The sequence below is a fragment of the Erythrolamprus reginae genome, chromosome 1 (genome assembly GCF_031021105.1).
Source record: "Erythrolamprus reginae isolate rEryReg1 chromosome 1, rEryReg1.hap1, whole genome shotgun sequence".
In the NCBI taxonomy this organism is placed as follows: Eukaryota; Metazoa; Chordata; class Lepidosauria; order Squamata; family Dipsadidae; genus Erythrolamprus; species Erythrolamprus reginae.
The window spans coordinates 227,524,213-227,535,684 of record NC_091950.1 but is presented as its reverse complement, the minus strand read 5'-3'; the positions used below and the strand labels follow the sequence as shown (position 1 = coordinate 227,535,684).

The following is an 11,472-nucleotide window of genomic DNA, read 5'->3' as shown; positions in this document are numbered from 1 at the left end:
ACAATACTCTTGTCAACTATACTATATATAACAAAATTTCCCCTATTTCTTTTCTAATCCCTTGTCCATAAAACTTAGTAGAATAATTCTGGTTTTGTCATGATGTTTAGTCCATCTCCAGAGAGGGGCGGCATACAAATCTAATAAATTAAATTTAATTAAATTTCTTTTGCCATCACTACATGGATTTCCACACCCTTTTTTCTTTTTTTTTTCAGACATGAAGACTGTTGTTCTACATACCACAAAACAATAATGTCTATGGCAAAACTCAAGAGAAAAGCTACTGCATCACCTGCTTGGGTTTGTTCATGTGGGTTAGGTGTGACAGGAATGTTATAATTTGACTCTACTTAAGTACAAACCTCTGGAAATAACTGGATAATCCCCCAAACAATGGCACGTTTTGTTTTTTTTTCTAGTAGAAATGGGGCATTCCTGGGTAGCCATCCCAGGCTTTCAGAGATAAAATATCCTCCCCTGCCCCCACAGCCCGGCCCACTTTGTGTCCCAGCTCAACCGTTTGATTTAGGGCAATTTGTCATCTCTTGGCATTAATAATGAGTTTGGTTTCTCTAATGCTTTGGACCACCAGCATTCAGTATTCCAAATACTGTTCTGGGATAGTTGAAAAAATAATCACATCTTATTATATGCTATAAGAAAGTCATTAAAATTCATTTACCAGACTTTTAAAGTTGTGAGAACATTCTGAAGATGAAGGTAATGACAGCAGCTGATTTTTTATTTTTTTCTTTCTATCAAGGGACCTTTCCATTACCTTTTTGTGCAGTCCAGTTAGAAATACAGTGGTACCTCGTGATACAAACCCCTCATCATACGAACTTTTCGAGATACGAACCCAGGGTTCAGAATTTTTTTGCCTCTTCTTACGAACTTTTTTCACCTTACGAACCTGCCGCCGCCACTGAGATGCCCCGCCTCCAGACTTTCGTTGCAAGCCAAGCACAGGTTTTTGTGATCCTGGGATCCCCTGAGGCTCTCCTACATGGGAAACCCCACCTCCTGACTTCCGCATTTTTGCAATGCTGTACGGAAATCCCAGGAGGGGAATCCCAGGATCACAAAAACGGGTGCTCTGCTGGGCAGAGTAGGGGGGACAAAAACAGGAAGAAAAGACTCATGGAGCTCAAGGGAGGAGAAAGCTGTGGGGGAGATGAGCAGAGTGGGGTGGACAAAAACGGGAAGAAAAGACTCATGGAGCTCAAGGGAGGAGAAAGGTGTGGGGGAGATGAGGAGAGTGGGGTGGACAAAAACGGGAAGAAAAGACATGGAGCTCAAGGGAGAAGAAAGGTGCGGAGGAGATGAGGAGAGTGGGGTGGGCAAAAACGGGAAGGAAAGGCTCAAGGAGCTCAAGGGAGGAGAAAGGTGTGGGGGAGATGAGCAGAGTGGGGTGGACAAAAACGGGAATAAAAGACTCATGGAACTCAAGGGAGGAGAAAGGTATGGGGGAGATGAGGAGAGTGGAGTGGACAAAAACGGGAAGAAAAGGCTCATGGAGCTCATGGGAGAAGAAAGGTGCGGAGGAGATGAGGAGAGTGGGGTGGGCAAAAACGGGAAGGAAAGGCTCATGGAGCTCAAGGGAGGAGAAAGGTGTGGGGGAGATGAGCAGAGTGGGGTGGACAAAAACGGGAAGAAAAGACTCATGGAGCTCAAGGGAGGAGAAAGGTATGGGGGAGATGAGGAGAGTGGAGTGGACAAAAACGGGAAGGAAAGGCTCATGGAGCTCAAGGGAGGAGAAAGGTGTGGGGGAGATGAGGAGAGTGGAGTGGACAAAAACGGGAAGAAAAGACTCATGGAGCTCAAGGGAGGAGAAAGGTGTGGGGGAGATTAGGAGAGGGGGAGACAAAAATGGGAGGGAAAGGCTCATGGAGCTCAAGGGAGGAGAAAGGTGTGGGGGAGATTAGGAGAGGGGGAGACAAAAACGGGAGGCAGGGACTCATGGAGCTCAAGAGAGGCTCTTTTCACCTTGCTTCGTTGGGACTCCCTCCCCCCATTCTGTTCGCCTCAGCTTTGTCTGGCCACCACTTTTTTTTTAAGCCTTAATATTTTGAGTTCTCCCAATGGGCTTGCACGCATTATTGGCTTTTCCATTGATTCCTAGGGGAAACATTGTTTCATCTTACGAACCTTTCACCTTACGAACCTTATCCTGGAACCAATTAAGTTCGTAAGACAAGGTATTACTGTACAGTATCTGGCTGACTTAGCTGCTCCATCATATCAGCAGTGGAATGAATACACAGCTGGCCTGGTTCTGTTTTCCTAGGTTCTCAATAGACCATGGAGAAAGCTATTCTGCCCCACTAGTCAAGTATAGGAATCAGAAGGCCTGGATAGACCCATGCACTCCTAGAAAGTCAGTTCACTCCCACTTCCTGCACCTCCTCAGTTTTCTTTTAAAATATTTGTGTAGCTATAGGCCTGCTGAGAAGTCCTTTGTTTACACCACATCTGTAATGGAGATGAAAGACGAAGAGAATCCCAGCGGGGGGAAGCAAAGGGGAATCCCAGTGGCACAATTACAGGTGCATTGGCCAGCAACGGAAGTCCGGAGTTGGGGCATCCCAGTGGTGCTGGCAAGCGGGGGGGAAGCAAAGGGAATCCCAGTGGCACAATGACAGGTGCTTTGGCTGTCCGGCAAGCACAAAATGAAGAGGATCCCAATGGGGGGAAGCAAAGGGGAATCCCAGTGGCACAATGACAGGCACTTCGGCCAGCAACGGAAGTCCAGAGGCAAGGCATCCCAGCAGCGCCGGCAAGCACGAAGAGAATCCCAACAGGGGGAGACAAAGGGGAATAATTAACATTAATAGTAATTTATTAGACTTGTATGCTGCCCCTCTCTGAAAACCTGGGGCGGCTCACAACAACAATAAAACAATATAGAACAAATCTAATAATTAAAACTGTAACTAAAATCCATTATCTTAGAAACAATCAATACTACACAATCATACCCACTCATAACTTTAATGGTCAGAAAAGGGGATACATTAGTTACCCCATGCCTGGTGACATAGATAGGTCTTCAAGCTCTTGCGAATGGCGAGCAGTTCAAATCTCTGGGGGGAGTTGATTCCAGAGGGCTGGGGCCGCCACAGAGAAGGCTCTTCCCCTATGTCCCACCAGATGACATTGTTTGGTTGACGGGACCTGGAGAAGGCCAACTCTGGGTTGTGGCGGGATCGAGCAGCATGGACCATCACCCATGCCACAAGGATTTCCTGGGTGACCACATGCAGGTGCGATCACCTGTCATGCCCCGCGCTGGGCACAGAGGCATGACATAATTTTGAGGGTGGGGCAGTGAGCCCTATGTAGACGCAGGCTCACCGCCCACTGCCCTCTTTTCCTTGCAGCTCGTCAGCACAATCGCAGGCACCCACCCGCCCTCTCCTTGCCTCAGTGAGACTAGTGGTCACCTTTGGGGGTTGAGTAGGAATTTTTGGCGGCCACAACGCACTTAAGTTGCGGCAATTTTTTTGCCTACTCCACAGTAGATGTGTGTGGGGAGCAGAATGTTTAGGGGATGCCAGCATGGGTCATTTCACTAGGACTAGGTCAATTAGATTAAATCTCACTGGTCACTGCAGAAGGCGATATGGGCTGGAAAAGGGGCTAATAGCAACTGGGTGATCTCCTTTGGAGCACCTTTTAGAAGGTGAAGGACTGCCCCTCTCCAGAATCTCAAGTGCCGACCCAGTCAGGATGAAGGAGGGGGGATGCCCTTGGGGCTCACCCATGGAAGCCTACAAGCGACATGCCGGGTGGAGCCTTCCCACACATCTTGGGCATGGCTAAGAGCAGGGAAGGTCAAGGCCAAGGCCAAGTTCATGGCCAAGTTCATGGACAGGGTCAAGATCAAGGTCAAGCCTCATTCCTTTGCTCGGCAAAGGGCTTCGCCCATAGTTGCCCAAGTATGTTGAACTTGATTTTTGCCCCATTTATTTCACCTCTAGAGGTGCTGATTTAATAAATAAAGTAACCCATTAAATCCCAGCTCTGTGGTCAGTGTGATTACTCCGGCATCCATTGCAAAAGCATAAATCCCATAGACTGTCTTTTCTACCTTTTCCTACCTTTCTTTACCTCAACTCCTGGGATATCTTTGCTTCAGAGCATGCAAATCAGGATGAAGCATCCATTCTACAGGTAGCACAAAACATTGAAACAGGATTATTTTATAAAACTGGTCCAATTCAGTAATTGCATTCAAGAGATTTTCTGCCAAACAGATAAACACAATCAAAGAAAAGCATACTTATCTCCTCTGCTTTTAACGGTTGCTCTTTGATTTTGGAATAAAATTTGTCCTACGCTATTTTTAGGACCTGGAAAAGAAAATCTCCCTCCCCAGCATTAAGCAACCCCAAAGAATCCATCCACCATTCAGAAGCCAGAGAATCCACTAGCATTTCACAGTATACCAGTGAGGCCCAGAAAATGCCAAACAAGGCAAAATCTTCCTCCTGCAAATCAACATTAAATACGCTATCAGCGCTGCTTCCAAGCTCTGCCTCTGGCTTTAAAAGGTGAGAGGATTCATTCATCCACTACAAGCATTTAGCCCTTTTCATCTCTGATCGGAACCTTTGCGTGCCAGCATGTTCCTGTGGGAATAGTAGTTTCATCCCCAGGGAAATAAAAGCTAATATTCCAAGCAGATGACAGATCAAACTGGCATTTGGATTTGATTTAATGGCCATGTAGTTTTGTTGGTTGCATCAGTTGTTCAGCTGATTAGAAGCTAGCAGCACAAGTGGCCATGGCCTTTATATATGGAGATTTTTAGTCTATAAAACTAATGTACCATTCTTTTTTTTTTTTAGCTATACATTCAATCATTATAAAAGAACTTGTAGCTGGCAAATTTTAGAACTGAAATTAGTTTTGCCCAATGTGTTAGTGCCCAGCAGGTGCATTCTTACTATCCCTTCTAGAAAATATTCTTCCGAGATCTGGCAGATCTGATTTTCAGCTGCTCTCAGAGATATAATCAACTCTGTAAGTCAACTACCAGATCTCAAGCAACCCCAAGAGAAGGAGAGAGTGAGGAGAGGGATGAGGCAATAAGCAGAGTGAAAACGGCAGGATGTAACTGAAGAAGCCTTAAGATCAGAAGCCTTTCAACTGCTCAACCTATCAGCACATTCAATGGCAAACATTTCTTTCCTGGATATAATCAAGACTGGAAGAATTAATTCTAACCTGGAGATCAAAGGCAGAGCTTAGTAGAAAAGTGACCTGCAGAGCTTCAGATCTAAGGTACTAAGGTACTCTTGGTTTTATCACTAAGAAAATATTGGATGATTATTAATACATGGGTTTTCTGTGGAAGTATGTATGGATTTTGACTACTATGTGATTAATTCTTTTTAAAGTCTTATTATTTGGGGAATATTCAACTTGTTAAATGAATTCTTTATTGAAGGAAGATTTTTCACAAACTTGCTAACATATATTACTCCAGAATTTAGTTTGGTGCAGAATTTGACAGATAGGACTTATAGTAAATCATAAAAGTGAAAATATTGAAAATTGCTAAATGCACATTAATTGCTGGATCCGGTTCAGGCCAGGAGAATAAGTAATATTAGCTATATTAACTATAAGGTAAATAGGGTTTAGTACCTTGGCAGTGAATATAATTTTTCCTTGGTACTAAACTATGTTGAACCTAAAGAAGAAAATGCTGGGCATGTCATGATAGCTATCCTAGAAGTCGAATAAATAAATAAATAAAATCTTGAAGGGTTGTCACAGGTCTGTCAATTTATTTTTCAAAGCACCTGAAACCAAGACAATAAGTAATGGATGGAAGCTCATCAGAGGGAGATCTAACCTAGAACTAAGACATTTCCTGACAGTGAGAACAAATGCTTTGCATGCTCTATCGCTGGAGGTTTTCAAGAAGATACTGGGCAACCATTTGTCTGGGATGGAATAAGAGCTCCTGCCTTGGGCAGGGGGTTATGCTAGAAGACCTCCAAGGTCCTTTCAAGCCCTATAATTCTATGATTCATGGGTGATTTTTCAATCCAGCTGTAAATGGTATCAAATCTTACACTGTTTGGGAACACAATTCTAGAGTGTAAGTAATAATAATGCTCTAATATTTTTACTTAAGAGGGGAGTAACTGTTTTACCCCTTTCTCTATAATGTCTGCATATGGATAGTTTGTATTAGTCAGCTTTCAACAGCAGCTGCTTATTTAACTCAATTACCTGGAGTAATTACAGTTTGTTGACTAGACACAGCATAGGAATACAATGCTAGTCCTATATGTTGGTCATGGTCGAGATTTGTTTCCATTCTGCTGGCAAATCATCTGAACACAGAATTGCATGTGTATTTGAAACAAGAGTGATAGCATTGTCATCAGCTTTCTTACCCACTTGTAAAATTCCATTCTAGTCCTTCTATGCATGCCATATTGTTTGTTGCTAGTTCTTGAGATATGATAGCAATTTCTAAATATTTTAAATGTCTAAGTAGTAACAAAAACTGGGTGTGTTAAGTAGACCACCTTGTCTTTCTCACACCCATTGTTCAGCAGGAATGCCTTTTCCAGTGTTGTGTCCAACATCAATGCAAACAATATGCTCTTCAGGAGAGAGGGATGTGGTTTTGTTATTGATTTGTGCTTAATATTACACTACAGTAATAGTAATGGCCCAATCTTTAGTCCCCCCCAAATCACAGGTATACCTCAGCAGTACCAATTTATTAAAAGTTAATGTAGCAAAATTATTTGATATTATCAGCAAACTTAGAAATACAATAAGGTATAAAGATAATGTGGATTTTTTTTTGCTTTTGATAAAAGGTCTTTGAGTAATCTGCATCCAAAATTTTAATGCAAAGTCTCTGCTATAACACACAAGTGGATCGTATATGTTTTAACGCACAGGTGGTTCATGTGTGTTGATTCTTGGCCATAAATTGAAATTATATTATTTTTCATGCATTGCAAAATCATAATGGAAGCATGGCTGAGCCAGATTTTTTTTAACTTTATTTCAATACTGTATATTATTTGAATCATTTATTTTCTCTTTTCCTGTTTTGGTAAATGTGATTCAGTAACTTTCTTTAATTTCTTTGATATCAGTTCCAATATGACTGGAATGTACTCAAGGCAAAATGCTTCGTTCCAAGATATTAATCTTCCTCAACACCAGTCAGATGGAGACCCTTTTGCATCAAAACTCTCAAAGGAAGCAGACATAATAGCTGGAATTTATTTATTAATAATAGGTGAGATTGTTCTGTTTCAGCTATTGTTCTGGTAGGAGTTGATGTATACATGTACAGTAGATCTGCTTTGTGATAAGACTGTTGGTTTAATTTTGAACTTTATACAGTAATGTTTGTTTGATTCCTTGTATACTATAATCCATAAAGCAGCACTGTTTGATTTGTATTCAGTCTTCAGGGAGGATAGAATGGCCTTTTAAAAGAGTTTTGTGGTGTCATGTTTGATTATTTCATTCTCTCAGAAACTATTGGCCAGAGTTAGAAATCTTGCTATCAATGGCTTGGGGCTGAATCAGGTATATCAAGGGGTGGGGAGGAGGGAGGGAAGGAGAGGGGGGGGGAGAGAGAGAGAGATCCATTTCCCTCACATAACTCCAAACCTAGAGATTTTTTTTTAAGGGAGAAGATGAATGTTAATCAAATTTGGCTTGTTAGCTAGCATTTATCCAACTATAGATTCTTCTAGGAGCAAAGTTATCAGAGGAACTGGTGGAATATTTTTTCTACATTCTTACTCATCTCTCTTTTAGTCAAAAAAGAAGAAAATTTGGCCAGCCACAGTTCTTTCTTTCACCCTGCTGATGTGATCAAGCTTTTCTCTTCTGTGCAATTCATGGGGTAGGAATTTCTCAGAAAAGCAGGACATTGAGACAAATTGAAAGAAAGATTGTGCTTGTGGAGAAATTATGTTTGCTGGATTCCAATGAGCTGCTCCCATCAACTAGTCCCAATTAATTCCAGAAGCCAAACTAGATGCTCCAAAGAGGAGAAATGCAGAATGTCTAGATACTTTATTGCACAGATAGTTATGACCACAATTGAACTAAAAATTAAGTGAATCTGGATTCCTCCAGTGTCTTTGCTTGTAGGAGGCCAGCTGGAAAGGTTACAGATGGTGATCATATAACCCTGGGACAATGCAACTATTATAAATACATGCCAGTTGCCAAATCCACGAATGTTGATCACCTGGCCATGGGGAAGCTGCAACAGTCATAAATGTGAAAAATGGTCATAAGTCACTTTTTAAAATGCTGTTGAAGCTTCAAATGGTCACTAAATGAATTGTTCTAAGTCAAGTACTACCTGCACATGAAAGGAACCTCTCCATTGCCACCTGAACATGGACATTTCTCATGGAAAAAAGAAAATCTGCTCCTCATGCAATGTAGTTTCTAACTAATGCACATAATGCATACATAGAGATACATATATATATATACCCATATTATAAAGAAGCCTATACAAAGAGGAAGAAAATACTATATCTTTGGTAGAACTTTTGTAAAACATTGATTTAAAAGAAAAAAAACCTCAAGATGCATCAGGAATGTGATAGCGTATGTCATAACTTGCCAAGATTAGATTACTGTAATGCACTCTACACAGGGCTGTCCATGAAGACTTTTGGAATGGTATACAGCTATTCACAATGCAGTGGCATGAGTAGCAGTGGGTCTGTTGCACTGCTTACCAGTCCATTTCTAGGAACTATTCTAATTCTATAAGGCCCTTCAGTGCATGGGGCCTGGTCAGGCAGAGTGGGTGCTTTCCAAGTCTCGTCAACGAAAGAGCCTCAACTTGCAAGACCCAGAAAGTGTGTCTCATCAGCCCTGTCAAATGGCATCAAATAACTCCCATCATTCAGAACAACATTAAAAACATGGTTGGAATAGGATGATTGTGAAGCTCCCCATAGTTTCTTTGGTTTCCCCCCCTCAGTTATGTGTGGTTTTCCCCCAATCTTTCAATTGTAAGCAGCCTAGAGTCATTAATAATTCAGGCGTTCTTAAAATTGAATTAAATAAGTTTTAAAAGATTGTACAGATCTACAGTTCTCTCCTCTGAGCTCATTCTAGCATGGTAAAACAAATTTTGGGGGGATCATGAGTTCAAAAGCATTTTGTTTCTTTGGTAAAGTTATTACTCTTTCCCTGTAACACATCTTTCCTTAGTTCAGAAATTTGTTTCTCTCCATAGAGATGTTCCCCTTCTATTGCCTTTTTTTTTACTACTTGCCTAGCTATTTCATGGGAAATAGAGAAGAGTCAAGACAGAGAATAATTTTATTTGTCTGTCAATAAGTGCAAGGAAACAGCATACATGAAAAAACATGGCACAAATAAATGGATATAAAGAAACAAAATATAGCCATAAACACATAAAATGAGTACATACATATGGGTACAGTAGGACAGGGACGGTAGGCACACTGGTGCTCTTATGCATGCTCCCTTAGGGACCTCTTAAGAAACCTGTAAGGTCCACAGTAGACAGTTTAAGGTTAAAGTTGTGGGAGTTAGAGACACTAACAACAGGATTGGTGTTTGACAATAGCTGTATCCCACTTCTGGAGGAAAGGAGAGATTTTAAAAATTATAAATAAAATGTAAAAAAGAAAATGTGAATATGTTTATGCCAGCAGTTGCATGTCGGGGTAGCCTACTTTACAAATGAGCAAGAATTTGAAAAAGAGGAGCGATTGAGACTTTTTTAAAAAGCAAGTTTATCTTTAATAATGTTGTTGTTAGGGATTTGTTTTGTTTTGGATATAATTTGAAAAAAACATGGTGCCTGTTATGCTTTTAAATAAAGGTTCCATTGAAAACTTTTTAGAAGATTTTAAATGGGTTTTTTTCTCCTCAAGAAAATGTGATCTTCCCCTGACAAATTCTTGTCATTATACCTTTACTAAAAAATGTAATTCTCCCTCCACACTAGAATACTGAGGGGTGTGTGTGTGTGTGTAAGAGAGAAGGGGGAGAGGGAAATTGGGAGATGAGGAGAGAGAGAGAGATGGGGAGAGAGATGCATCCTTTATTCTTTGTGAGGGAGAGAAATGAATGTATAGAGGAGATTTTTTGTTGTATGGGTGTACTGTGTATATACATACAATGACAATGAAGTATTTATTATTCCCAAAACTTTGGTTACAAAGAAATGCAGCTTTTCAGAAGGAGAAAAAGGTTCCTGGGTTTGCTGTAGAGCAGGGCTGTCAAACTCCCGGCCTGCAGGCCAGACACATCACACGCTGCCTATGCCCACACGGAGTTTAGCGAATGGGGGGAAAGTCCCAATACATCACATGACGCCACCATGACGATGTTCTTGTCCTTCAGATCTTTTAATTCTATTTATCTCTGTTAAGATCTTCATGTTTTAAATTGAACATTCATTTCTGGAAAGGTACCTTCTCTGTCCATTCTGACAGCTCTCTTGTTGTCAAATTTTACTTTACTATAGGGATCCTATCTACTTTAGGCAACGGATATGTTATTTATATGTCTATAAAACGGAAAAGGAAGCTCAAGCCAGCAGAGATTATGACGGTAAATCTAGCAGTCTGTGACTTGGGGATTTCAGGTAATTCCACTTTAGTTCAGCTGAAAATGAAATTTTGGATCCTGTAAGTGGCATCTAGGTCTATTGATATTTTATTTATAATTACAATATATCAACACCATTTAAAAAAAATTCTGTGTTTACAAATGATTAATCTCAATCATCATGGAAAATAATAATTGAAACAATGCATATTTTGGATAATAATCTGGAGTTCAGTAAAGGCAGTATTGAAGTTGAATGCATTATATATCAATCAATTTTCATCTGTCTGGTGTCCTCCAATATAATGGATATACACAAGGCATTAGCTAGGAATTTTAGAAACTATGGTCTAACACAACTAGCACCAGAATGGGGAATGCTGTTACAGAATATAACAACATGTGAACAATAATTTTTAAAAATCTAAATAATAGTGTGCAATAAAATAGATATTATTTCTTCAGATGCATTGATCATTTAATCAATTGACCCTTATATCTAATTAAATTAATGATGAATAAAATGTGACCAATTAAAAAAATTGGAATGCTTTGCTCAATTGATGATAAAGACTCAATAAAATAGTGAGAAAAATAGTTAATTATAGCAATTATTTTCTAAGCACAATTATTTGCAGTTGGTAACAAATTTATTTATGTAATCATGTATGATTCTTTTATATAGTCAAAGAAAAATCTTAACTTTCTTTAATTTCAATAAATGTGATTAAATATATAGTTCCTGCATTTTGTATATGAGGAATTAGCTTGAAAATTATGAGGCATGCAAAGACTTTGCATAACTGTGTTGAAATGTTACTGATATCATTAATAGTACGGGAAAAGAAAAAAATAATGAAAAAC

At 40.1% G+C, this 11,472-nt stretch overlaps 1 protein-coding gene across 1 annotated transcript in view; it reads left to right on the top strand.

Annotated features, from left to right (window-relative positions):
• The first annotated feature begins 275 nt into the window (after window positions 1-275).
• The window catches only part of OPN5 (opsin 5), a 63,094-nt gene continuing 51,897 nt past the window's right edge, over window positions 276-11,472 (top strand). Inside the window, exons 1-5 of the mRNA XM_070737962.1 lie at window positions 276-303; window positions 4,353-4,556; window positions 4,965-5,289; window positions 7,137-7,282; window positions 10,526-10,645. Coding sequence (XP_070594063.1) covers window positions 7,144-7,282; window positions 10,526-10,645 — 259 coding nt within the window. The 5' untranslated portion in view covers window positions 276-303; window positions 4,353-4,556; window positions 4,965-5,289; window positions 7,137-7,143. The remainder of the gene's footprint in view (window positions 304-4,352; window positions 4,557-4,964; window positions 5,290-7,136; window positions 7,283-10,525; window positions 10,646-11,472) is intronic.